Source organism: Oncorhynchus nerka, linkage group LG7 (assembly GCF_034236695.1).
Source record: "Oncorhynchus nerka isolate Pitt River linkage group LG7, Oner_Uvic_2.0, whole genome shotgun sequence".
NCBI classification, from domain to species: Eukaryota; Metazoa; Chordata; class Actinopteri; order Salmoniformes; family Salmonidae; genus Oncorhynchus; species Oncorhynchus nerka.
This window is the reverse complement of record NC_088402.1, coordinates 78,046,557-78,073,800: the sequence shown is the minus strand read 5'-3', so window position 1 is coordinate 78,073,800 and position 27,244 is coordinate 78,046,557. Positions and strand designations below refer to the sequence as shown.

The 27,244-nt window shown below is 42.0% G+C and overlaps 1 protein-coding gene across 1 annotated transcript in view; it reads left to right on the top strand.

Moving 5' to 3' along the window:
* The first annotated feature begins 276 nt into the window (after window positions 1-276).
* The window catches only part of LOC115132448 (teashirt homolog 2-like), an 86,504-nt gene continuing 59,536 nt past the window's right edge, over window positions 277-27,244 (top strand). The window contains exon 1 of the mRNA XM_029665113.2: window positions 277-784. Coding sequence (XP_029520973.1) covers window positions 745-784 — 40 coding nt within the window. The 5' untranslated portion in view covers window positions 277-744. The remainder of the gene's footprint in view (window positions 785-27,244) is intronic.

Below are 27,244 nucleotides of genomic sequence, written 5' to 3'. Positions count from 1 at the left end.
GGGCCATATCCTGGTATTTTCTCTAGCCCCTGTCCCTTTAATAAGTTATTGAGCGTAACAAATGTATGGTTTCCACTAGCCATAAAACGAAAATTGGCACAAAATAAAGTCGCTTTTTGGTCTTACTTTTTTTTTACTTTAAGGTTAGCAGAGTTGTTACGGTTAAGGTTAGGTTTAATATGAAACATTTATAAGACACATTTTAGAAATGGGCGGGGTTTAGACATAATTATGACTTTGTGGCTAGTGACGACCAAATGTCTGACTGCCATCATCAAGTCCAGGCGAGGAGGGAGGAGTTTTTAATGTTCAGTTTGTACTATGTATTGATGTTTGCTGGCATCGCCTCACCCTGCCTGCTCCTTGCGTGATATAGCCTACTGTACCATTACCCAAACGTTTTACGCTCTTCCTTCCATATATGCTATTTAATACAGGGTGCTCTCAGAACCTGACTGGCATCTATCTGACGGACGTCGTCCTATGGCTTTGGTGGACCGAAACGGAAAGAAAAGGAGAAGACAATCCGCCCTATATGATCTAGGAACCGTGAAAGAAGAAGAATTGCTTTGACACCTGCATTGCCCAGGCAACGTTTTCTGACTCTGGATTTTATAGTAAGAGGAAAGAAGTAGCCTACTCTGAGAGCAAAATAGAGTCGCTCGCTCTGCATGGACTAGTTTATTAGACTGCATACTGATTTCACCTGGACAGAGTGAGCTACGTGAACTACGAGTTAAAAAAATGCCAAGGAGGAAACAGCAGGCGCCGAAAAGGGCTACGGGTAAGAGGACATTCACACGTATATTGGTATTGAACAATATTAGATGTTATTCTTATCAAACTGATATAGCCTCTTTACTGACCCAAAGCGAATATCAATGTGACGGTAATACGATATGACAAAGGTGCAATTCATTCAAATATACTCGAGTCTTTTTTTAAATAATAAGTTAAAGTTTTCTGTTTTTGAATAAGAGAGAGATGCATAGGCTATTATGCGCACATATGTGGGGGTAATTTCATTGAATTAGTCTACTTTAGGGTTTATAATTTAGTCCAAGTCATTCGAAAATAGTTTTACTAGAAAGCAAAAGTTGTGTGTATTACCATAAACCATTAAGCCGTGCGTAAAAGTACATTTCAGATGTGTGCTTCGAGTAGGCTATCTCAAACAGTTTAACTTACAAAGAACTCTTATTATTTGATATCACGGACAAATGGAGAACAGAGTACTTTTTGGTGTGTGTGTGTGTACTGTGTTATGTGTTTAAACAAGATGGAGAACACCTGAGACAATCATTGACAACCACTAACAGTGTAATGCAAATGTTATATAAATAGTTATACCTGACTGTCACTGAGTAAACTGAATACATACAGTAGGCCTACATCATCTACAGTGCAAGGTGTAAAATATGAACAAAGCTCCGTTGCCTAAATGTAGGTGTTATGGGTCATCAGGAAAAATACATGCACATCTTTCAAATAAGGCTAGAGTTTGTGTTGCCCTTAGTTTTTTGTGTGTGTACTTAAGCATATTTCTCAGTGTGGCCTTTCTTCATGACAAATAGTACTGTAGTGCTAAAGGTCATCAGTGTGCCAATACTTGGTTTGTTATGGTGACCAACTAATTTTAGTGTTTACTAATCGGGTTACTTATGCCAGATCGATCATTACCAAAACCATCAGGCTGTCCTACTCCTTCTTTCATCCTTTGTTACCTCACTCTGCTAAATAATTGGTGTTAATGCTCAGTAATTCAGGCCATATACATCACCTGTATGATTAATCTTAACCTTGTTCTTTGACAGTGTTTCCACCATTGTAATAACGCACTGTAAGTGCAGACCAGTGGCTTTATTAAAATAGGGACTGAAAATATTTGAGATGATGGATATGAATTGATTGATAAAAGGTATTGTCAGTGGAGGTGGCAGAATGGGGTGGGTATAATTTGTGCAACGTTCCAACAGGAATCTGTTCCAAAAACTTCAGAAATAACAAGGTTGCCAACAAACAACGCATACAAAGTTGGATAGCGGCCGAATACGATACCGGGTAGGGAGTGAGCTATTTCATAGTTTTCACTCACCACGTTTATTCAGAAAAATGTCTCTGGTAGCCTATGGACAAAGATTAAGAATAAGCTACGTTGGTGAGTTGATGCCTATTCGGCAGCTAGTTAGCTAGGTGAATTGATCATGCTACTTTGTATGCGTTGTTTGTTGGCGACCTTGCACTTTATGAAGTTTGTGGAACAGATTCCTGTTGGAACGTTCCACAAATTATACCGACCCTGCAGTTCAGTGGGTTTCGAAGTTGTCACTCCTTTTTATGATTGCGGATGTAGGCATCAGATGGTGGTTGTTCTCTGCCAGTAATGGCAGATCAATATAGTCGCTTAAGATCGTGAAACCCTTATCTAATAGACACCCACTCAAGTGTATGGATACACACACACAGACCGACAGAAAACCACCTCCAAACACACACACTCATCCTTATATATACACACACAGTGCCTTCGGAAAGTATTCAGACCCCTTGACTTTTATCACATTTTGTTACGTTACAGCCTTATTCTAAAATGGATAGTAAAAATAATAAAAAAGCACTCTACACACAATACCCCATAATGACAAAGCGAAAACTTTTTTTTATTTTTTACTTCTGCTTATTTATTAATAATAAAAATAGAATTTATTACATCAATAGTCAGACCCTTTGCTGTGAGACTCGAAATTGAGCTCAGGTGCGTTCTGTTTCCGTTGATCATATTTGAGATGTGTTTTGACAACTTGATTGGAGTCCACCTGTGGTTATTTCAATTGATTGGACATGAATTGGAAAGGCACATACCTGTCTATGTAAGGTCCCACAGTTGACCGTGCATGTCAGAGCAAAAACATAGCCATGAGGTCAAAGGAATTGTCCGTGGAGCTCCGTGATGGTGTTGTCAAAGCACAGATCTTGGGAAGGGTACCAAAAAATATCTGCAGCATTGAAGGTCCCGAAGAAAACAGTGGCCTCCCATCATTCTTAAATGGAATAAGTTTGGAACCACCAAGACTGTTCCTAGAGTTGGCCGCCAGGCCAAACTGAGCAATCGGGGGAGAAAACCCTTGGTCAGAGAGGTGACCAAGAACCTGATGGTCACTCTGACGGAGCTCTAGAGTTCCTCTGTGGAGATGGGAGAACCTTCCAGAAGGACAACCATCTCTGCAGCACTCCACCAATCAGGCCTTTATGGTAGAGTGGCCAGACTGAAGCCACTCTTCAATAAATGGCACATGACAGTCCGCTTGGAGTTTGCCAAAAGGCACCTAAAGACTCCCAGACCATGAGAAAGAAGATCCTATGGTCTGATGAAACCAAGATTGAACTTTTTGGCATGAATGCCAAACGTAATGTCTGGAGTAAACCTGGCACCATCCGTACGGTGAAGGATGGTGGTGATGGCATCATCCTGTGGGGTTGTATTTCAGCGGCAGGGACTGGGAGACTAGTCAGGATTGAGGGAAAGATGAACGGTGCAAAGTACAGAGAGATCCTTGATGAAAACCTGATCCAGAGTGCTCAGGACCTCAGACTGGGGCAAAGGTTCACCTTCCAACGCAACCACGCCCCTAAGCACACAGCCAAAACAACGCAGGAGTGGCTTCGGGACAAGTCCTTGAATGTGTTTGAGTGGCCCAGCAAGAGCCCGGACTTGAATCCGATCGAACATCTCTGGAGAGACATGAAAATAGCTGTCCAGCAACACTCTCAATCTACCCTGACAGAGGTTGAGAAGATCTGCAGAGAAGAATGGGAGAAACTCCCCAAATACAGGTGTGGCAAGCTTGAACTTTCATACACAAGACGACTCAAGGCTGTAATCGCTGCCAAACGTGCGTCAACAAAGTACTGAGGAAAGTGTCTGAATACTTATGTCAATTAAATATTACATTTTTTTTATTGTATTTTTTATACATTTGCAAAAATGTCTAAAAACCTGTTTTTGCTTTGTCATTATGGTGTATTGTGTGTAAATTGTGGGGGGGAAACGATTTAATACATTTTAGAATAAAGCTTTAACGTAACAAAATGTACAAAACGTCAAGGGGTCTGAATACTTTCCGAATGCATTGTAATGTACATACCTACATACACAAAACACCAGTCTCAACGTCAACAGCGAAGAGGCGAGTCCAGGATGCTGGCCTTCTTGGCAGAGTTGCAAAGAAAAAAACATACCTCAGGCTGACCAATAAAAATGTAAGAATTAAGATGGCCAAAAGAACACAGACACTGGACAGAGGAACTCTGCCTTTGAAAGCCAACATCCCGGAGTCGCCTGTTCACGTTGAGACTGGTGTATTGCGGTTACTATTTAATGAAGCTGCCAGGTGAGGACTTGTGAGGTGTCTGTTTCTCAAACTGGACACTCTAATGTACTTGTCCTCTTGCTCAGTTGTGCACTGGGGCCTCCCGCTCCTCTTTTCTATTCTGGTTAGAGACCGTTTGTGCTGTTCTGTGAAGGGAGTAGTACTCAGTGTTGTGCGAGATCTTCAATTTCTTGGAAATTTCTCACATGGAATAGCCTTCATTTCTCAGAACAAGAATAGACTGCCGAGTTTCGGAAGAAAGGTCTTTGTTTCTAGTCATTTTGAGCCTGTAATCGAACCCACAAATGATGATGCTCCAGATACTCAACTAGTCTAAAGAAGGCCAGTTTTAGTGCTTCTTTAATCAGAACCACAGTTTTCACCTGTGCTAACATTATTGCAAAATGTTTTTCTAATGATCAATTAACCTTTTTAAAATTATAAACTTGGATTACCTAACACAACGTGTCATTGGAACACAGGAGTGATGGTTGCTGATAATGGGCCTCTGTACGCCTATGTAGATATTCCATAAAAAATCTGCTGTTTCCAGGGATAATAGTCATTTACAACATTATCAATGTCAACACTTTATTTCTGATCCATTTTATGTTATTTTAATGGACAAAAAAAGGTGCTTTTCTTTAGAAAACAAGGACATTTCTAAGTGACCCCAAACTTCTGACCGGTAGTGTACACACACACACATATAGTTGAAGTTGGAAATTTACGTATACCTTAGCCAAATACATTTAAACTCAGTTTTTCACAATTAACATAGGTCAGTTAGGATCACCACTTTATTTTAAGAATGTGAAATGTCAGAATAATAGTAGAGAGAATGATTTATTTCAGATTTCTTTCTTTCATCACATTCCCAGTGGGTCAGAAGTTTACATACACTCAATGAGTATTTGGTAGCATTGCCTTTCAATTTCGGGTGGCCTTCTACAAGCTTCCCACAATAAGTTGGGTGAATTTTGGCCCATTCCTCCCAACAGAGCTGGTGTAACTGAGTCAGGTTTGTGGACCTCCTTGCTCGCATATGCTTTTTCAGTTCTGCCAACAAATCTTCTATAGGATTGAGGTCAGGGCTTTGTGATGGCCACTCCAATACCTTGACTTTGTTGTCCTTAAGCCATTTTGCCACCACAACTCTGGAAGTATGCTTGGGGTCATTGTCCATTTGGAAGATCCATTTGCAACCAAGCTTTAACTTCCTGACTGATGTCTTGAGATGTTTCTTCAATATATCCACATAATTTTCCTCACTCGTGATGCCATCTATTTTGTGAAGTGAACCAGTCCCTCCTTTAGCAAAGCACCCTCACAACATGATGCTGCCACCCCCGTGCTTCACAGTTGGGATGGTGTTTTTCGGCTTGCAAGCCTCCCCCTTTTTCCTCCAAGCATAACAATGGTCATTATGGCCAAACAATTATATTTTTGTTTCATCAGATCAGAGGATATTTCTCCAAAAAGTACGATCCTTGTTCCAATGTGCAGTTACAAACCGTAACTGCACACTGGCTTATGGCAGTTTTGGAGCAGTGGCTTCTTCCTTGCTGAGTGGTCGATATAGGACTCGTTTTACTGTGGATATAAATACTTTTGTACCGGTTTCCTCCAGCATCATCACAAGGTCCTTTGCTGCTGTTCTGGGATTGATTTGCACGTTTCCCACCAAACTACATTCATCTCTAGGAGACAGAACGCGTCTCTTCCCTGAGCGGAATGACTGCTACATGGTCCCATGGTGTTTATACTTGCGTACTGTTGTTTGTACAGATGAACGTGGTAACTTAAGGCGTTTGAAAATTGCTCCCAAGGAAGAACCAGACTTGTGGAGGTCTACCATTTTTTTTTCTGAGGTCTTGGCATATTTTTTTTGATTTTGCCATATTGTCAAGGCATTGCGTTTGAAGCTAGGCCTTGAAATACATCCACAGGTACACCTCCAATTAATGTCAATTAGCCTATCAGAAGCTTCTAAAGCCATGACATCATTTTCTGGATTTTTCCAGGCTGTTTAAAGGCACAGTCAACTTAGTGTATGTAAAACTACTTCCGGCGCCGACAGAGATGACCGCCTCGCTTCGCGGTCCTAGCAGTTTTTTGTTTTTTTACGTGTTATTTCTTACATTAGTACCCCAGGTCATCTTAGGTTTCATTACATACAGTCGAGAAGAACTACTGAATATAAGATCAGCGTCAACTCACCATCAGTACGACCAAGAATATGTTTTTCCCGACGCGGATCCTGTGTTCTGCCTTTCAAACAGGACAACGGAATGGATCCCATGCAGCGACCCAAAAAAACGACTCCGAAAAAGAGGGAAACGAGGCGGTCTTCTGGTCAGACTCCGGAGACGGGCACACAGTGCACCACTCCCTAGCATTCTTCTTGCCAATGTCCAGTCTCTTGACAACAAGGTTGATGAAATCTGAGCAAGGGTAGCATTCCAGAGGGACATCAGAGACTGTAACGTTCTTTGCTTCACGGAAACATGGCTCACTGGAGAGACTCTATCCGAGGCGGTGCAGCCAACGAGTTTCTCCACGCATCGCGCCGACAGAAACAAACATCTTTCTGGTAAGAAGAGGGGCGGGGGCGTATGCCTTATGGCTAACGAGACATGGTGTGATGAAAGAAACATACAGGAACTCAAATCCTCCTGTTCACCTGATTTAGAATTCCTCACAATCAAATGTAGACCGCATTCTCTTCGATTATAATCACAGCCGTATATATCCCCCCCCAAGCAGACACATCGATGGCTCTGAACGAACTTTATTTAACTCTTTGCAAACTGGAAACCATTTATCCGGAGGCTGCATTCATTGTAGCTGGGGATTTTAACAAGGCTAATCTGAAAACAAGACTCCCTAAATTTTATCAGCATATCGATTGCGCAACCAGGGGTGGAAAAACCTTGGATCATTGTTACTCTAACTTCCGCCACGCATATAAGGCCCTGCCCCGCCCCCCTTTCGGAAAAGCTGACCACGACTCCATTTTGTTGATCCCTGCCTACAGACAGAAACTAAAACAAGAGGCTCCCACGCTGAGGTCTGTCCAACGCTGGTCCGACCAAGCTGACTCCACACTCCAAGACTGCTTCCATCACGTGAACTGGGATATGTTTCGTATTGCGTCAGATAACAATATTGACGAAAACGCTGATTCGGTGTGCGAGTTCATTAGAACGTGCGTTGAAGATGTCGTTCCCATAGCAACGATTAAAACATTCCCTAACCAGAAACCGTGGATTGATGGCAGCATTCGCGTGAAACTGAAAGCGCGAACCACTGCTTTTAATCAGGGCAAGGTGTCTGGTAATATGTCCGAATATAAACAATGCAGCTATTCCCTCCGCAAGGCTATCAAACAAGCTAAGCGTCAGTAAAGAGACAAAGTAGAATCTCAATTCACCGGCTCAGACACGAGGCATGTGGCAGGGTCTACAGTCAATCACGGACTACAAGAAGAAATCCAGCCCACTCACGGACCAGGATGTCTTGCTCCCAGGCAGACTAAATAACTTTTTTGCCCGCTTTGAGGACAATACAGTGCCACTGACACGGCCTGCAACGAAAACATGCGGTCTCTCCTTCACTGCAGCCGAGGTGAGTAAGACATTTAAACGTGTTAACCCTCGCAAGGCTGCAGGCCCAGACGGCATCCCCAGCCGCGCCCTCAGAGCATGCGCAGACCAGCTGGCCGGTGTGTTTACGGATATATTCAATCAATCCCTTTACCAGTCTGCTGTTCCCACATGCTTCAAGAGGGCCACCATTGTTCCTGTTCCCAAGAAAGCTAAGGTAACTGAGCTAAATGACTACCGCCCCGTAGCACTCACTTCCGTCATCATGAAGTGCTTTGAGAGACTAGTCAAGGACCAATACACCTCCACCCTACCTGACACCCTAGACCCACTCCAATTTGCTTACCGCCCAAATAGGTCCACAGACGATGCAATCTCAACCACACTGCACACTGCCCTAACCCATCTGGACAAGTGGAATACCTATGTGAGAATGCTGTTCGACTACAGCTCGGCATTCAACACCATAGTACCCTCCAAGCTCGTCTCGACCCCGCCCTGTGCAACTGGGTGCTGGACTTCCTGACGGGCCGCCCCCAGGTGGTGAGGGTAGGCAACAACATCTCCCCGCTGATCCTCAACACTGGGGCCCCACAAGGGTGCGTTCTGAGCCCTCTCCTGTACTCCCTGTTCACCCACGACTACGTGGCCACGCATGCCTCCAACTCAATCATCAAGTTTGCGGACGACACAACAGTGGTAGACTTGATTACCAACAATGACGAGACGGCCTACAGGGAGGAGGTGAGGGCCCTCGGAGTGTGGTGTCAGGAAAATAACCTCACACTCAACGTCAACAAAACTAAGGAGATGATTGTGGACTTCAGGAAACAGCAGAGGGAACACCCCCCTATCCACATCGATGGAACAGTAGTGGAGAGGGTAGTACGTTTTAAGTTCCTCGGCATACACATCACAGACAAACTGAATTGGTCCACTCACACAGACAGCATCGTGAAGAAGGCGCAGCAGCGCCTCTTCAACCTCAGGAGGCTGAAGAAATTTGGCTTGTCACCAAAAGCACTCACAAACTTCTACAGATGCACAATCGAGAGCATCCTGGCGGGCTGTATCACCGCCTGGTACGGCAACTGCTCCGCCCTCAACCGTAAGGCTCTCCAGAGGGTAGTGAGGTCTGCACAACGCATCACCGGGGGCAAACTACCTGCCCTCCAGGACACCTACACCACCCGATGTTACAGGAAGGCCATAAAGATCATCAAGGACATCAACCACCCGAGCCACTGCCTGTTCACCCCGCTATCATCCAGAAGGCGAGGTCAGTACAGGTGCATGAAAGCTGGGACCGAGAGACTGAAAAACAGCTTCTATCTCAAGGCCATCACACTGTTAAACAGCCACCACTAACATTGAGTGGCTGCTGCCAACACACTGACACTGACTCAACTCCAGCCACTTTAATAATGGGAATTGATGGGAAATGATGTAAATATATCACTAGCCACTTTAAACAATGCTACCTTATATAATGTTACTTACCCTACATTATTCATCTCATATGCATACGTATATACTGTACTCTATATCATCGACTGCATCCTTATGTAATACATGTATCACTAGCCACTTTAACTATGCCACTTTGTTTACATACTCATCTCATATCTATATACTGTACTCGATACCATCTACTGTATCTTGCCTATGCTGCTCTGTACCATCACTCATTCATATATCCTTATGTACATATTCTTTATCCCCTTACACTGTGTATAAGACAGTAGTTTTGGAATTGTTAGTTAGATTACTTGTTGGTTATTACTGCATTGTCGGAACTAGAAGCACAAGCATTTCGCTACACTCGCATTAACATCTGCTAACCATGTGTATGTGACAAATACAATTTGATTTGATTTGAACTTCCGACTCACTGGAATTTTTATACAGTGAAATAATCTGTCTGTAAACAATTGTTGGGGAAATTACTTGTCATGCACAAAGTAGATGTCCTAACCAAATTAATTAAAAATCCTACAATGTGATTTTTCTGGATTTTTTTTCTTATTTTGTCTGTCATAGTTGAAGTGTACCTGTGATTAAAATTACAGGCCTCTCATCTTTTTTAAGTGGGAGAACTTGCACAATTCGTGGCTGACTAAATACCTTTTTGGCCCACTGTATATACACTGCTCAAAAAAATAAAGGGAACACTAAAATAACACATCCTAGATCTGAATGAATGAAATATTCTTATTAAATACTTTTTTCTTTACATAGTTGAATGTGCTGACAACAAAATCACACACATTATCAATGGAAATCAAATTTATCAACCCATGGAGGTTTGGATTTGGAGTCACACTCAAAATTAAAGTGGAAAACCACACTACAGGCTGATCCAACTTTGATGTAATGTCCTTAAAACAAGTCAAAATGAGGCTCAGTAGTGTGTGTGGCCTCCACGTGCCTGTATGTTCTCCCTATAACGCCTGGGCACGCTCCTGATGAGGTGGCGGATGGTCTCCTGAGGGATCTCCTCCCAGACCTGGACTAAAGCATCCGCCAACTCCTGGACAGTCTGTGGTGCAACGTGGCATTGGTGGATTGAGCGAGACATGATGTCCAAGATATGCTCAATTGGATTCAGGTCTGGGGAACGGGCGGGCCAGTCCATAGCATCAATGCCTTCCTCTTGCAGGAGCTGCTGACACACTCCAGCCACATGAAGTCTAGCATTGTCTTGCATTAGGAGGATCCCAGGGCCAACCGAACCAGAATATGGTCTCACAAGTGGTCTGAGGATCTCATCTCGTTACCTAATGGCAGTCAGGCTACCTCTGGCGAGCACATGGAGGGCTGTGTGGCCCGCCAAAGAAATGCCACACCATGACTGACCCACCGCCAAACCGGTCATGCTGGAGGATGTTGCAGGCAGCAGAACATTCTCCACGGCGTCTCCAGACTGTCATGTCTGTCACATGTGCTCAGTGTGAACCTGCTTTCATCTGTGAAGAGCACAGGGGGCCAGTGGCGAATTTGCCAATCTTGGTGTTCTCTGGCAAATGGAAAAACGTCCTGCACGGTGTTGGGCTGTAAGCACAACCCCCACCTGTGGACGTCGGGCCCTCATACCACCCTCATGGAGTCTGTTTCTGACCGTTTGAGCAGACACATGCACATTTGTGGCCTGCTGGAGGTCATTTTGCAGGGCTCTGGCAGTGCTCCTCCTGCTCCTCCTTGCACAAAGGCGGAGGTAGCGATCCTCCTGCTGGGTTGTTGCCCTCCTACGGCCTCCTCCACGTCTCCTGATGTACTGGCCTGTCTCTTGGTAGGGCTTCCATGCTCTGGACACTACGCTGACAGACACAGCAAACCTTTTTGCCACAGCTCGCATTGATGTGCCATCCTGGATGAGCTGCACTACCTGAGCCACTTGTGTGGGTTGTAGACTCCGTCTCATGCTACCACTAGAGTGAAAAGCACCGCCAGCATTCAAAAGTGACCAAAACATCAGCCAGGAAGCATAGGAACTGAGAAGTGGTCTGTGGTCCCCACCTGCAGAACCACTCCTTTGTTGGGGGTGTCTTGCTAATTGCCTATAATTTCCACATGTTGTCTATTCCATTTGCACAACAGCATGTGAAATTTATTGTCAATCAGTGTTGCTTCCTAAGTGGACAGTTTGATTTCACAGAAGTGTAATTGACTTGGAGTTGCATTGTGTTTAAGTGTTCCCTTTATTTTTTTGAGCAGTGTATATCACACACACACACACAGTTGAAGTCAGAAGTTTACATACACCTTAGTCAAATACATTTAAACTGAGTCTTCTTGGGTATGATGCTACAAGCCTGGCACACCTGTATTTGGGGAATTTCTCCCATTATTCTCTGCAGATCCTCTCAAGCTCTGTCAGAGTGGAATGGGAGCTTTGCTTGACAGCTATTTTCATGTCTCTCCAGAGATGTTCGATCGGGTTCAAGTCCGAGCTCTGACTGGGCTACTCAAGGACATTCAGACACTTTCCCCGAAGCCACTCCTGCATTGTATTGGCTGTGTGATTAGGATTGTTGTCCTGTTGGAAGGTGAACCTTCGCTCCAGTCTGCGGTCCTGAGAGTTCTGGAGCAGGTTTTCATCAAGGATCTCTCTGTACTTTGCTCCGTTAATCTTTGCCTTGATCCTAACTAGTCTCCCTGTCCCTGCCACTGAAAAACATGCTGCCACCACCATGCTTCACCGTAGTGATGGTGCCAGGTTTCCTCCTGACGTGACCCTTTGCATTCAGACCAAAGAGTTCTATCTTGGTTTCATCAGACCAGAGAATCTTGTTTCTCATAGTCGGAGAGTCATTTAGGTGCCTTTTGGCTAACTCCAAGTGGGTTGTCATTTGCCTTTTGCAGAGGAGTGGCTTTCATCTAGCAACTGTACCATAAAGGCCTGATTGTTGGAGTGCTGCAGAGATGGTTGTCCTTCTGGAATGTTCTCCCATCTCCACAGAGGAACTCTAGAGCCCTGTCAGTGTCGCCTGTCGGGTTCTTGATCACCTCTCTGACCAAGGCCTTTCTTCCCAGATTGCTCAGTTTGGCCAGGCTGCCAGCTCCAGGAAGAGTCTTGGTGGTTCCAAACTTCTTCCATTTAAGAATGATGGAGGCTACTGTGTTCTTGGGGACCTTCAATGTTGCTGAAATGTGTTGGTACCTTTCCCCAGATCTGTGCCTCTACACAATCCTGTCTCGGAGCTCCACGGACGATTCCTTTGCCCTTATGGCATGGTTTTTGCTCTGACATGCACTGTCAACTGAGGGACCTTATGCAGGTTTGTGCCTTTCCAAATCATGTCCAATCAAATGAATTTACCACAGGTGGAGTCCAATCGTTGTAGAAACATCTCAAGGATGATCAATGGATACAGGATGCACCTGAGCTTCATTTCAAGTCTCATAGTAAAGGGTCAGAAATCTTATGTAAATAAGGTATCTGATTTTTATTATTTATAAATTGGCCAACATTTCTAAAAACCTGTTTTCATTTTGTATTGTGTGTGTATATTGATGAGGAATAGTTTTTTATTTAATCCATTATATAATAAGGCTGTAACAACAATGTTAAAAGTCCAAGGGGTCTAAATGCTTTCCATATGCACTGGGTATTTATTATTATTGTTATTATTATTATTATTATTATTATTATTATTATTCACACACTAAGTATTTTTGTCCCACAAAAATCCCTTTTCTTAAAAACAATGTGTCCCCAACCCACTATTATCCTGGGAACTTTTGAAAAGATGCCTAAGATCCCTTTACACGCTCTCAGCTGCCTCGTCTGTAATCTGGTAAATGTGTCAGCCCTTTAGAGAAATAAGCCTTCCTGAAGAGTTTCTTCATTGTTGAGGTAATTGTCTCCTCTTTGACAGGCACATTCATCAGTGGCTTAATGGTCAATCAAAAGTTGGCAGGCAGAGTGTTTCCATTCTTTCCTATCCACTACATTAGGAATACTTAATCAAAATGTCTCCCGGTAATGGTTGTGAAGAGTTCATGACTGACTGATCCGTTGTCAGTGCCGATAGAAAATTAACAGCTCGGCACCGGAGAGATGTTGGCCTGCAGATAAACAAATTGTGTATTAATATTTCATCTTCAAGACCTGGGATGTGCTAGCAGGCAGCTGAATATTCCTGGGCGTTGTTGTCATTTTTCTCACTCGCTTTTTCCCCCCCCTCTGTATTCTTGAAGGCTCTTTGCAGCTGTAACTCATTTCGCTTGATGACTTTACTGGGGTTACAGAGAGTGATGACAAATTGATTACCTGGCAGAGCAAGAATGGTGCGAAGAGAGACGTGGGCTGACAGTCATGTTATAATAATATGTTTAATGATGTGTGGATGGGAACCGGGAGAGAGGGCTATTGAAATAAGAGATGCAAGGATTAGTTTTTATTTTTTTTTTGTGCAGATGTAGTAGGCCTATACCTCAGTGAAAATGTGATTTTGAAGGTGTAATGAAGAGAATGTCCTCAGCTACAGCCAATTAATTTATGGGACATTTTGTTTGAGGCGACAGACATTCATGCGAATTTCAGTTACAGTATTAGATTTGCTCATCATTCATTGAACGTAAGGGTGACTTAAAGTTACAATTCCTTTCTGGCACCAAGGAATATGGGATGGAGTATAGGAAAGCATTTCAGTGTTTTGTTTCATATGTTGCAGACATGCAACCCTATGACTGGACTAAATACTGTAGCTCTAGCTGTGCCTCAAACCGTTAGCCCAATTTGCTTTTAAACAAGATACATTGAACAACAAACAAAGTCTTTAAGTGTTGCAGTGCCAGTACGTGAGTGACAGTAGCTTGTGGGGATTGGCAAGCTGAAAGTGATTTGTTCTGGAAACATCTTATCATCAAGGCAGATGTTGTTTATTCTAGTTCATGTAAAAAGAAAAGGATGTCCAGAGTAGCAGTTTGATTTGAAAGAAGGGTAAGGGCACCACCAAATATAGAAGTGATACATTTTCTGTCCTATTTTTCTATAGAAGATTATAACCTTTGCTAATTATTGTGTTTTGTACCAAAAAGTGTTGACTTTGTCAAAGGTCTTGATGGCTTAGTTTTGCTCTCATATTGAGTTGTCCTCATATTTGGTATAAGAGTAATATGGGGTGTGTTGTGTGATTTTGGAATGATAAATGCCGTTTAGCGAATGTTTTTTATCCAAGGAGACTTGCAGTCATGCGTGCATACATTTTTAGAGTGGGTGGACCCAGCAGGATTCAACCCACAATCTTGGCATTGCAAGCACCATGCTCTACCAGCTAAGCTATAGAGCTCTCGTTACATTTCACGACAGTGAGGTGAGGTGACAGCAGGTGTGGATAGGTAATAGTCTGAGAGGGAGTCAGTGCGCCCCCCTGCTATCTATGTGATAAGAACAGAGACTCCTATGCCCTCCAGCGGACTGATCTCTCCTGTGTGGAAAACAGACTGTTATGATTGGTCTCAAGGCGAGTGCCTGACTGCCTGTGCAGTGTTGCACCGTACCTCCTCAGTCACAACGAGACTGCAGCCTACAACTGCAGCTTGCAACTGCTCATTCACCTTGCGTTCCCTCTGAGACCTGTGCTAGTTTCCAGGCAAATTACACAATTTGATATGCCATTGGGCTGGGTGATTCATGTGTCCATGTGATCATCGTAGCAGAAAAATGCTTTGTTATATTTTTGTTCCAAATTAAGGCCGACAATAACTAGAATATTGGGAGAGTTTATTGTAAGCAGGCTAAATCTCAAGGATCAAGGAAATTATGCCACAGCACTGTGCTTTGTCCAGGTTCCAGATACAATGGTTTAAAGACCGAAATGGGGAAAAGACTGAAGAGTAAGGGCTGTTCATCTAAATATACTTTGAAGATGAAAATGGGGAAGGATTAGTAGAGATAATGTAATAAAACACTTCCTGCTGTGTGAAGGATGTTTGTATATGACGAAGTACAGTGGAGGATTTCCACTTGCCAAGAGCACTGCATTCTTGTAAGTATGCAATAAGCACATTTACCCTGTACATCACCTTATAAAACACAGTTTACTCCAACACAGGAAAGACTAGGACTACCTGAGAATTGTTGAATGAAATGTATGGTTGTAGACCTACTTTTTGGACATATGGCTCTGAAGGCAGTGCTGGATCCGGTATCTAGCGCCATATGCCTCTCAAATGGATACATCCATATACATCCATATCTGTTCTATTTGACCCAATTCACAGAAGAATATCCTGTGTTGTATATATGATGTTCTCTCATTTTAGTTGTATACACATCATATTGTGTACGCCACATCATATTGTACGTTACTTAAATTGTGAAATAAATCAAAAGTAGTTGTGTGTAAGATTAGCATAGAGAAATTTCAATTTCGACGACAGCACCTCGAGAAACTATACAACATTTGAGCAATTTAGTGCTTTTGAGGTTGTTTTGTTTTGAATCTTTTATTTTGGGGTGGGGTTTGATTAATTCATTTTTTTCTTTACACATAATGTGGGTTGAATGCTGTAACAACACAGAATAAAACAATTTAATACCAGTCCCATTGTTAGTGTCTGCCCATTACTGCTAATCGGTTATTACCCATAATGTATTCCCATTACTTTAATCAAATATTTCAGTAGTTGTGTATATTACATTTGATTACTTGATTATTTTATTCTCAAGTCATCAACTCATCGCTATAGAGCTGCTGCCTATACTGTCTGACAAACATCATTTTAGTAGTTCTTCAAAGTAAATAAGGCTTACTTTTATGACTGCTGAATACCTACTATCAATCACTTAGATTGGGTATTTTCAGGTAGAGACCTCGCGAATTAACTGCTCTCTCCCTTTCCATCACACATTCTTCTGTCTCCTCTCTCTCTCCTTTCCTTTTCTTCCCCACACTAACCTAATGTGGCAGGCGTAAAAGAAACACACAGACCAGACAAGTAGGCGTGCAATGGATTATGGTCATTGTAGTTAGTTTAGCGCAGACAATGTGGTAAATTATGTAGAATTATTGGTCTGTTGGAAGCTACAACTCCCTACAACATCACACAGTTCGTAGTAGTGATCTGATTTATCTTTAGAGAAACTGTGCAAAGTGCACATTAAGCTCACTGAAAAAACAGACACATAATAGAACTGATTCGGTCAATTAGTTGTTTTTAACAAAAAATAATCAACATTTTGGTTAATTGCTCAGTGCCACTGAATGCAAAAAAATCTCAAACGCAGTGAAAACATTAATCTGAAGTTATCTGCGGTGTACCTAATTTGATTCTAATCAAATCCTTAATCGGCTTAAATTAAGATGTATTATGCAAATGAACTCTCAGCAGTTACTGTTTGCAGGAGCTAGGACAATATTGTGCTAATGGTGTGATCTGTTACAATTTACAAAGGTAAGCTGACTTCATACTGTGGCTCTATGCTTTTCCTAGAGGTCAAAAGGCAGTTTCATTTGCATTTAAATGTTGTTCATATTTTAGCATACATTCTTAGAAAAAAAGGGTTCCAAAAGGATTCTTCAGTTGTCCCCATATGAGTAACTTTTAAAGAACAAATGTTATTTTCAGGTAGAACCCTTTTGAGTTTAATGTAGAACCCTCTGTGCAAATGATTCTACCTGGAACCAAAAAGCTGACCTCCCTGGCCTATGCTCTCCATTCTCTAGACTGGTGTCAAACGGAGGCTTTTATGTTTGAAAGAATTTCACCAATTCAATCACATTTCGTGTCTTGAAAGAACGACTCTTGTACATTAACCTCTTAGTATTAAACTATTCAGGAATATAAAGTGGGCAAAAAAATCATGGTATTTTCAATGTCAATTACTGTATTTGACAATCAATTCATTGATCAATCAATGGACTGAACAGAACCGTATATCGGTTTCTTCTGATTTTGGGCATTTAAAACAATTTTGCTATGATAGCAAAATATCAGATCGATATACAGATAGATATATAATGTCAGTTGATGGGCCTCTTAGTAACATATTGCAATAAACATTCATACTGAACAATATTCCTAAAATTCAATACAGCAAATGTAGTGTGTGGTTACTCAAATCAGACTGTTTTCGCTCTTCACTTTCCATTGGTGTGCATTTCAAGCCTTGAGTTATTTGCCTGCATGTGCTGAGCCAGTCTTTTGAAACCAACATCTTAATTGAATCTCATTAAATAGCACTGACAGCTTGGGTGTTTTTGTTGAATATAGAGTAATTCTGCTGTGCTTGCAACTTGATTAAGAGGATTCAAGAGAACATATTATTGTATGCCTTGGTTTACTCTGGTATGTAAAATTAAGTCAATCATTAAAGGGAATAACCTGTTTAATGACGTTTTACCAGGCATGTACTTACTAGGTTAACAGTTATGTTACTTACAGTGCATTCGGAAGTTATTTAGACCCCTTCGACCCTTTTCCACATTTTGTATTCTGTTTTTCCTCCTCAATCTACACACAACACACTATGACAAAGTGAAAACAGGTGTTTAAAAATGTTTGCATATGTATCAACATTAAAATAAAAAAAATACCTTATTTAAGTATTCAGATCTTTTCCTATGCGACTTGAATTTGAGCTCAGGTGCATCCTGTTTCAATTGATTATACTTGATGTTTCTACACCTTGATTGGAGTCCGCCTGTGGTAAATTCAATTGATTGGAAATGATTTGGAAAGGCACACACCTGTCTATACAAGGTCCCACAGTTGGCAGTGCATGTCAGAGTAACAACCTAGCCATGAAGTCGAAGGAATTGTTGGTAGAGCTCTGAGGCAGGATTGTATCACGGTACAGATCTGGGGAAGGGTACCACCAAAAGTTTGCAGCATTAAAGGTTCCCAAGAACACAGTGGACTCCCTCATTCTTAAACAGAATAAGTTTGGAACCACCAAGACTCCTCCTAGAGCTGGCCGCCCTGCCAAACTGAGCAATTGGGGGAAAGGGCCTTTGTCAGGGAGGTGACCAAGAACCTGATGGTCACTCTGTCAAAGCCACTCAGTAGAAGGCATGTGACAGGCACCTAAAAGGAATCTGACCATGAGAAACAAGATTCTCTGGTCTGATGAAACCAAGATTGACCTCTTTGGCCTGAATGCCAAGCGTCACGTCTGGAGGAGTCTTGGTATCATCCCTACGGTGTTGGCAGCATCATGCTCATGGGGATGTTTTCAGTGGCAGGGACTGGGAGAAGGATCAAGGGAAAGATGAACAGAGAAAAGTACAGAGATCCTTGTTGCAAACCTGCTCCAGAGCACTCAGGACCTCAGACTGGGGCGACGGTTCACCTTCCAACAGGACAATGACCCTAAGAACACAGCCAAGACAATGCAGGAATGGCTTTGGGACAAGTCTCTGAATATCCTTGAATGGCCCAGCCAGATCCCGGACTTGAACCCGATCAAACATCTGTGGAGAGACATGTAAATAGCTGTGCAGTGACGCTCCCCATCCAACCTCATAGAGCTTGAGAGGATCTGCAGAGAAGAATATGAGAAAATCCCCAAACACAGGTGTGCCAAGCTTGTTGTGTCATACCCAAGACGACTCAAGGCTGTAATCGCTGCCAAAGGTGCTTCAACAAAGTACTGACTAAAGGGTCTAATTACTTATGTAAATCTAGTATTTTATTTGATATACATTTGCAAAAAATGTATTAAAAAAATATTTATCATTATGGGGTGTAGGAAACATTTTAATAAATTTTAGGACAATGCTGTAACGTAACAAAATGTGGAAAAAAGTGGGTCTGAATACTTTCCGAATGCACTGTACGTGCCTATTAGTACTTACATTCTCATTTTCCAGGAAAATACAATACTAAACAAATAATTGAGCATCTTAGACAATTACTGCATAAGTTCATATGTATGTAATATCTTGTAGTATGTTATCTTGTAATAGCGTGGTACTTTGTTATTCTACTGGAACAGTGTTACCTTGGAAACTCAACATGCACAACAACGTACTATACAGTAACAGGACAGTTTGCATGCAACTCAAAATGTGAATCATTTTGATTTTATTGTTGCATTTATTCATGCAGGGCAAAATATATAATCTTAGCTTCAATAACAGAGTCCGTAGTAGACGGAGTTATGAAAAATATACATCCTGTATCATCTAAGCTAGCAATAAAAGGCAATTGGAATTGGTTCAAAATTGTCTGTCCTTGTAATGAGAGGATGATGACATGGTATAATTTAGGGAAAGGAAATGAATGCGGGTAGACCAAAGAAATAATGGTTCTGTTGCATTTCTTATTCCCCATGAAGATTCACTAATTCTGCTTAATATACCAGGAAATGTATGATCGCCAGTTAATTATTAGGTATTTTCTAACATTGTTATAGTCTGGTAGTAACACAAATGATGTATGGACAATGTAGATTTGATAGATAGTGTGTGTATGAAGACGAGTAGGCTACACAAATATTTTCAACATTGAATCCATTTCTTAGCCCACTTTTTCTTCTTTAGCCCCCCCCTCTTTTTTTACCATTAACTCAGATCATCCTGTACTTAAGAACATGAATCATTGCAGATTCCAGTACTTGGCCCATGAATGATCTCAGATTGCAGACATCTGATTAAACTACACAAGTCCTTTTCACCATTTTTAAGATCATGAAAAGGGTGGGGGTTTTCCGAAGGAGATGGATCTAAAGCTCAATAATTCTGTCCTCCCATGATTAATAGTAGACAGGGAGGGCTTTGTACAGGAAAGAGCTACATCTAATTGTGGGCCAAGTGTATCTAAGTGAAAGAAAACAACATGATGCCAAAGGCTTCCTGTATGAAGTGACATGACTAATCATGAAAGGTTCACGTGGGTGTTAGATGCTGTGATGATGTCACAGATGAGATTTTAGAGACCGCAAATGTTTCATGACTGATTGGACAAATGCGTTTCTGGCATTCCCACACAATTCTAAAGAACACCCAGGCAACTTTTTCCGAAGAAATGTTGTTAGTTGAAAGGCAGAGAGGTGTGTGTGTGTGTGAGGGTTTCCGGTAATAGCCGGCTTTTGGCGTTTTATTATAATTATTTTGGGCGAGAAATTAAATTGGTGCCGACCAATTGTCCGGGAGAATAAGAAATCCTGTTGCGAAATAATACGTTTTAGACTCTTCATTGATGTAAATACCAGATGATATAAATACATTTGAGTGGTAATGCTATTCGGTCTATAGGTTAATTTGCATAATTTAGTGGAATTAAAATGGTGCGTGTGTACACAGTATAAGCGTTATGTATCTTATTTATCACACTAGTACAGCATTCAGATACTGCTGCCGCAGTATGCATTTTGAATACATACACTACCGGTCAAAAGTGTTAGAACATCTACTCATTCAAGGGCTTTTCTTTATTTGGACTATTTTCTATTTTCTAGAATAATAGTGAAGACATCAAAACTATGAAATAACACACATGGAATCATCTAGCAAACAAAAAAGTGTTAAACAAATCAAAATATATTTTAGATTCTTCAATGTAGCTACCCTTTGGCTTGACAGCTTTGCACACACTTGGCATTCTGTCAACCAGCTTCACCTGGAATGCATTTCCAACATTCTTGAAGGAGTTCCCACATATGCTGAGCACTTGTTGGCTGCTTTTCCTTCACTCTCTGACTCATCCCAAACCATCTCAATTTAGTTGAGGTCAGGGGATTGTGGAGGCCATGTCAATTTTATTTTATTGATTTATTTAGCCAGGTAGGCCAGTAGAAAAATCTATGTACAATGTGTGCAAATGTAGAAGAGTAGGGAGGTAAGGCAATAAATATGCCATAGAGGAAAAATAATTACAATTTAGCATTAACACTGGAGTGATAGATGTGCACATGATGATGTGCAAGTAGAGATACTGGGGTGCAAAAGAGCAAGAAGATAAATAACAATACGGGGAAGGGGTAGTTGTGGTGTGCTATTTACAGATTGGCTGTGTACAGGTACAGTGATCGTTAAGCATCAGCTGTCAGAGCATCTTAAAGTTAGAGAGGGAGATATGACTCCAGCTTCAGTGATACATTTTTTTTGTAAATCGTTCCAGTCATTGGCAGCAGAGAACTGGAAGGAAAGGCAGCCAAAGAAGGAATTGGCTTTTGGGATGACCAGTGAAATATACCTGCTGGAGTGCGTGCTACGGGTGGGTGTTGCTATGGGGACCAGTGAGCTGAGATAAGGCGGGGCTTTACCTTGTAAAGACTTATAGATGACCTGGAGCCAGTGGGTTTGGTGACGAACATGTAGTGAGGGCCAGCCAAGCATACAGATCGCAGTGGTGGGTAGTATATGAGGCTTTGGTGACAAAACGGATGGCACTGTGATAGACTGCATCCAATTTGCTGAGTAGAGTGTTGGAGTCTATTTTGTAAATGACATCGCCGAAGTCAAGGATCGGTAGGATAGTCCATTTTACGAGGGTATGTTTGGCAGCATGAGTGAAGGATGCTTTGTTGCAAAATAGGAAGCTGATTCTATATTTCATTTTGGATTAGAGATGCTTAATGTGGGGGGGGCAACAATCGGTTGAAGAGCATGTATTTCGTTTTACTAGCATTTAAGAGCAGTTGGAGGCCATGGAAGACGTGTTGAAGCTCGTTTGGAGGTTTGTTAACAGTGTCCAAAGAAGGGCCAGATGTATACAGAATGGTGTCGTCTGTGTAGAGGTGGATCAGAGAATCACCAGCAACAAGAGCGACATCATTGATATATACAGAGAAAAGAGTTGGCCTGAGAGTAGAACCCTGTGGCACCCCCATAGACTGCCAGAGGTCTGTACCATAGGCCCACCGATTTGACATACTGAACTCTATCTGAGAAGTAGTTGGTGAACCAGGCGAGGCAGTCATTTGAGAAACCAAGGCCATTGAGTCTGCCAATGAGAATACGGTGATTGACAGAGTCGAAAGCCTTGGCCAGGTCGATGAATACGGCTGCACAGTGCGGCCTTTTATCGATGGCAGTTATATATTGTTTTGGACCTTGCGAGTGGCTGAGGTGCACCCATGACCAGCTCGGAAACCAGATTGCATAGTGGAGAAGGTACGATGGGATTTGAGATGGTCGGTGATCTGTTTGTTAACTTGTTTTTTGAAGATTTTAGAAAGGCAGGTCAGGATGGATATAGGTCTGTAGCAGTTTGTGTTTAGAGTGTCTCCCCCTTTGAAGAGAGGGATGACCGCGGCGGCTTTCCAATCTTTGGGGATCTCGATTCGAAAGAGGTTGAACAAACTAGTAATAGGGGTTGCAAAAATTTGCCGGATAATTTTAGAGAGGGTCCAGACTGTCTAGCCCAGCTGGTTTGTAGGGATTCAGATTTTGCAGCTATTTCAGAACATCCGCTGTCTGGATTTGGGTTAAGGAGAAATGGGGGCTTGGGCAAGTTGCTGCAGGGGGTGCTGAGCTGTTGGCCCGGGGTAGTGGTAGTCAGGTGGAAAGCATAGCCAATCGTAGAAAAATGCTTGTTGAAATGATCGATTAGTATATTCGATGCTAATGCAGAATGCCACGGGCTGTTTTTGTGCTGGTCAAGGGCAGTCAAGTCTGGGGTGAACCAAGGGTTATATCTGTTCTTAGTTTTTTTATTTTATTGAATGGGGCATGCTTATTTATGATGGCGAGGAAAGCACTTTTAAAGAATAACCAGCCATCCTCTACTGACGGGATGAGGTCAATATCCTTCCAAGGATACCCGGGCCAGGTCTATTAGAAAGGCCTGCTTGTTGAAGTGTTTGAGGGAGCATTTGACATTGATAAGAGGTGGTCGTTTGACCACAGACCTATTACGCACACAGGCAATGAGGCAGTGATCGCGGAGATCCTGGTTGAAGACAGCAGAGGTGTATTTAGAGGGCAAGTTGGTCAGGATGATATCTAAGAAGGTATTTATGGTTGTACCTGGTCGGTTTCTTTAATAATTTGTGTGAGATTGAGGGCATCTATCTTAGATTGTAGGATGGCCGGGGGGGTTAAGCATATCCCAGTTTAGGTCACCTAACAGTACGAACTCTGCCCCCCGTTTATCTTCAATCAATTCACATATGGTGTCCACAGCTGGGGGCTGAAGGGGGTTTATAACAAGCGGCAGCTGTGAGAGACTTGATTCTGGAAAGGTGGATTTTTAAAATGTGATTTTCTGGGAAAAAAATTCTCATTTTGTCTGTCATAGTTGAAGTGTACCTATGATGAAAATTACAGGCCTCATCTTTTTAAGTGGGAGAACTTGCACAATTGGTGGCTGACTAAATACTTTTTTGCCCGACTACATGGGAAAAGACAAACACCCACGTCCGACTGCTCCGCCATCTTGGATTAAAATAACCGTTACACAGCCTGGAGTTGTGTTGAGTCATTGTCCTGTTAAAAAACAGGTGATGGTCCCACTAAGCACAAACCAAATGGGATGGCCGATCACTGCAGAATGCTGTGGTAGCCATGCTGGTTAAGTGTGCCTTGAATTCTAAATAATCAGACAGTGTCACCAGCAAAGCACCCCCACACTGACACCTCCTCCTCCATGCTTTACGGTGGGAAATACACATGCGGAGATCATCTGTTCACCCACACCGCGTCTCACATGGCGGTTGGAACCAAAAATCTCCAATTTGGACTCCAGACCAAAGGACAAATTTACACTGGTCTAATGTCCATTGCTTGTGTTTCTTGACCCAAGCAAGTCCCTTCTTATTTGTGTCCTTTAGTAGTGGTTTATTTGCAGCATATCGACCATGAAGGCCTGATTTACACTGAACAGTTGATGTTGAGATGTCTGTTCCTTGAACTCTGTGAAGCATTTATTTGGGCTGCAATTTCTGAGGCTGGTAACTCTAATGAACTTATCCTCTGAAAAAGAGGTAACTCTGGGTCTTTCATTCCTTTGACTGTCCTCATGAGAGCCAGTTTCATCATAGCTCTTGATGTTTTTGCGACTGCACTTGAAGAAACATTCAAAGTTCTTGAAATGCTCCTCATTGACTGACCTTCATGTCTTAAAGTAATGATGGACTGTCATTTATCTTTGCTTATTTGAGCTGTTCTTGCCGTAATATGGACTTGGTCTTTTACCAAATAGAGCTATCTTCTGTATACCTCCCCTACCTTGTCACAACTCAACTGATTGGCTCAAATGCATTAAGAAGGAAAGACATTTCACAATTTTTAACAAGGCACACCTGTTAATTTAAATGCATTCCAGGTGACAACAGTACCTCATGAAGCTGGTTGAGAGAATGCCAAGAGTGTGCAAAGCTGTCATCAAGGTGAAGAGTAGCTGTTTGAAGAATCTCAAATATGAAATATCATTTGAATTGTTTAACACTTTTTTGATTTTGACATGATTCCATATGTGTTATTTCAAAGTTTTGATGTCTTCACTATTATTCTACAATGTAGAAATGATTCAAAATAAAGAAAAACCCTTGAATGAGTAGGTGTTCTAAAACTTTTGACCGGTAGTGTGTACTTCGTTTGAAACCTGAACGTTTTACTACATATTATGAGGCATGTCTTACCTTGCTTCAAAGTAGCCTAGCCAAAATCAGACCAAATCTGTTGAGGCAATTATTTTATATTATAAACTGGGTGGTTTGAGACCTGAATGCTGATTGGCGGGCAGCCGTGTTATATCAGACCGTATACCACAGGTATGACAAAACATTTAATTTTAATACTCTAATTACATTGGTAACCAGTTTATAATAGCAATAATGCACCTTGGGGGTTTGATACAGTTGAAGTCGGAAGGTTACATACATTTAGGTTGGAGTCATTAACTTGTTTTTCAACCACTCCACAAATTTCTTGTTAACAAACTATAGTTGTGGCAAGTCGGTTAGGTCGGAAATATCAATACTTATTCACTTATAAGTGAAATAATCTGTCTGTAAACAATTGTTGGAAAAATGACTGTATCACAACTCCAGTGGGTCAGAAGTTTACATACACTAAGTTGACTGTGCCTTTAAACAGCTTCGAACATTCCAGAAAATGATGTCAGAAGCTTCTGATAGGCTAATTGACATCCTTTGAGTCAATTGGAGGTGTACCTGTGGATGTATTTTAAGGCCTACCTTCAAATTCAGTGCTTCTTTGCTTGACGACATGGGAAAATCAAAAGAAATCAGCTAAGACCTCAGATAAAGAATTGGAGACCTCCACAAGTCTGGTTCATCCTTTGGTGCAATTTCCAAACGCCTGAAGGTACCACATTCATCTGTACAAATAATAGTACGCAAGTATAAACACCATGGGACCACGCAGCTGTCATACCGCCCAGGAAGGAGACGCATTCTGTCTCCTAGAGATGAACGCACTTTGGTGCGAATAGTGCAAATACATCCCAGAACAAAAGCAAAGGACCTTGTGATGATGCTGGAGGAAACGGGTACAAAAGTATTTATATCCACAGTAAAACGAGTCCTATATCGACATAACCTGAAAGGCCGCTCAGCAAGGAAGAAGCCACTGCTCCAAAACCGCCATAAAAAAGCCAAACTACGGTTTGCAACTGCACATGGGGACAAAGATCGTATTTTTTGGAGAAATGTCCTCTGGTCTGATGAAACAGAACTGTTTGTCCATAATGACCATCGTTATGTTCGGAGGAAAAATGGGGAGGCTAGTAAGCCGAAGAACACCATCCCAACTGTAAAGCATAGGGGTGGCAGCATTATGTGGTGGGGGTGCTTTGCTGCAGGAGGGGCTGGTGCACTTCACAAAATAGATGGCGTCATGAGGAAGGAACATTATGTGGATATATGGAAGCAACATCTCAAGACATCAGTCAGGAAGTTAAAGCTTGGTCACAAACTTCAACTGTATATGGCCAATATACCACAGCTAAGGCCTGTATTCAAGCACTCCGCATTGCGTCTTGCAATAAGAACAGCCCTTAGTCGTGGTATATTGGCCATATACAACACCTCCTCGGCCTTATTACTTAATGAACTATCTTTTATTGTTAAATAGCCAAAGGCACAATCCTAGTTATACTAGCAACCTATGCAATTATTATGTATTTTTTGGGGCCTACTGGTACATTAGTATGAATTTGTGATCTATCGTCCCACAACTGTCTGAGTCTGTTTGGAATAGGCTATTTATTTCTTGACAAGTTGACTGATGTCATAGGTAAACTTTTCTACTATGGGGGATAGTAGATTGACAGGTAAGTGATTTTGCTGTTTGTTACTTGTCTTGTTGGGTGAGAAAAAAGTACATTTGTAAAGTTATTCTAACATCATCAGAATTTGGTAAGAAGGACCGCACATCGTTGCAACCTCGACTTGCATGGTCTGTTTAATATTAATAGCATAATCTAAATGAGATTTCTGTCATTCTGAACACCGTGGGTGGACGCCCTAATCAGGTTACACACCCAATGCATATGAGTCAGGTACATTTCTCAACTGACCGGTAAATTTAAATGTTCCCGGTCAATTGTCTGGCGCCACATTTTCCTAACGAAAACCCTGGGGTGTGTGTGTGTGTGTGGGAGGCAGGGCTTTCGGGGATCAGCAGTGTAATACATGCCATTACATTGCCAGTGGGAGTCATTAACGGTCAGCAGGATCCTGTTCCACATCATACTGCAGTCAAATTAATTCTGCGGTAAAACGACAATATGCATTTCAGTGGAAACCAGACTTTAATGTTCTCAGGCGTTTCCACTGTTGTTCCCTGAACATACAGTGTACATATTTATTTGTCCTTTACTGTTTTTCAATAAAAATGGAAAGTGGAAAAGGGA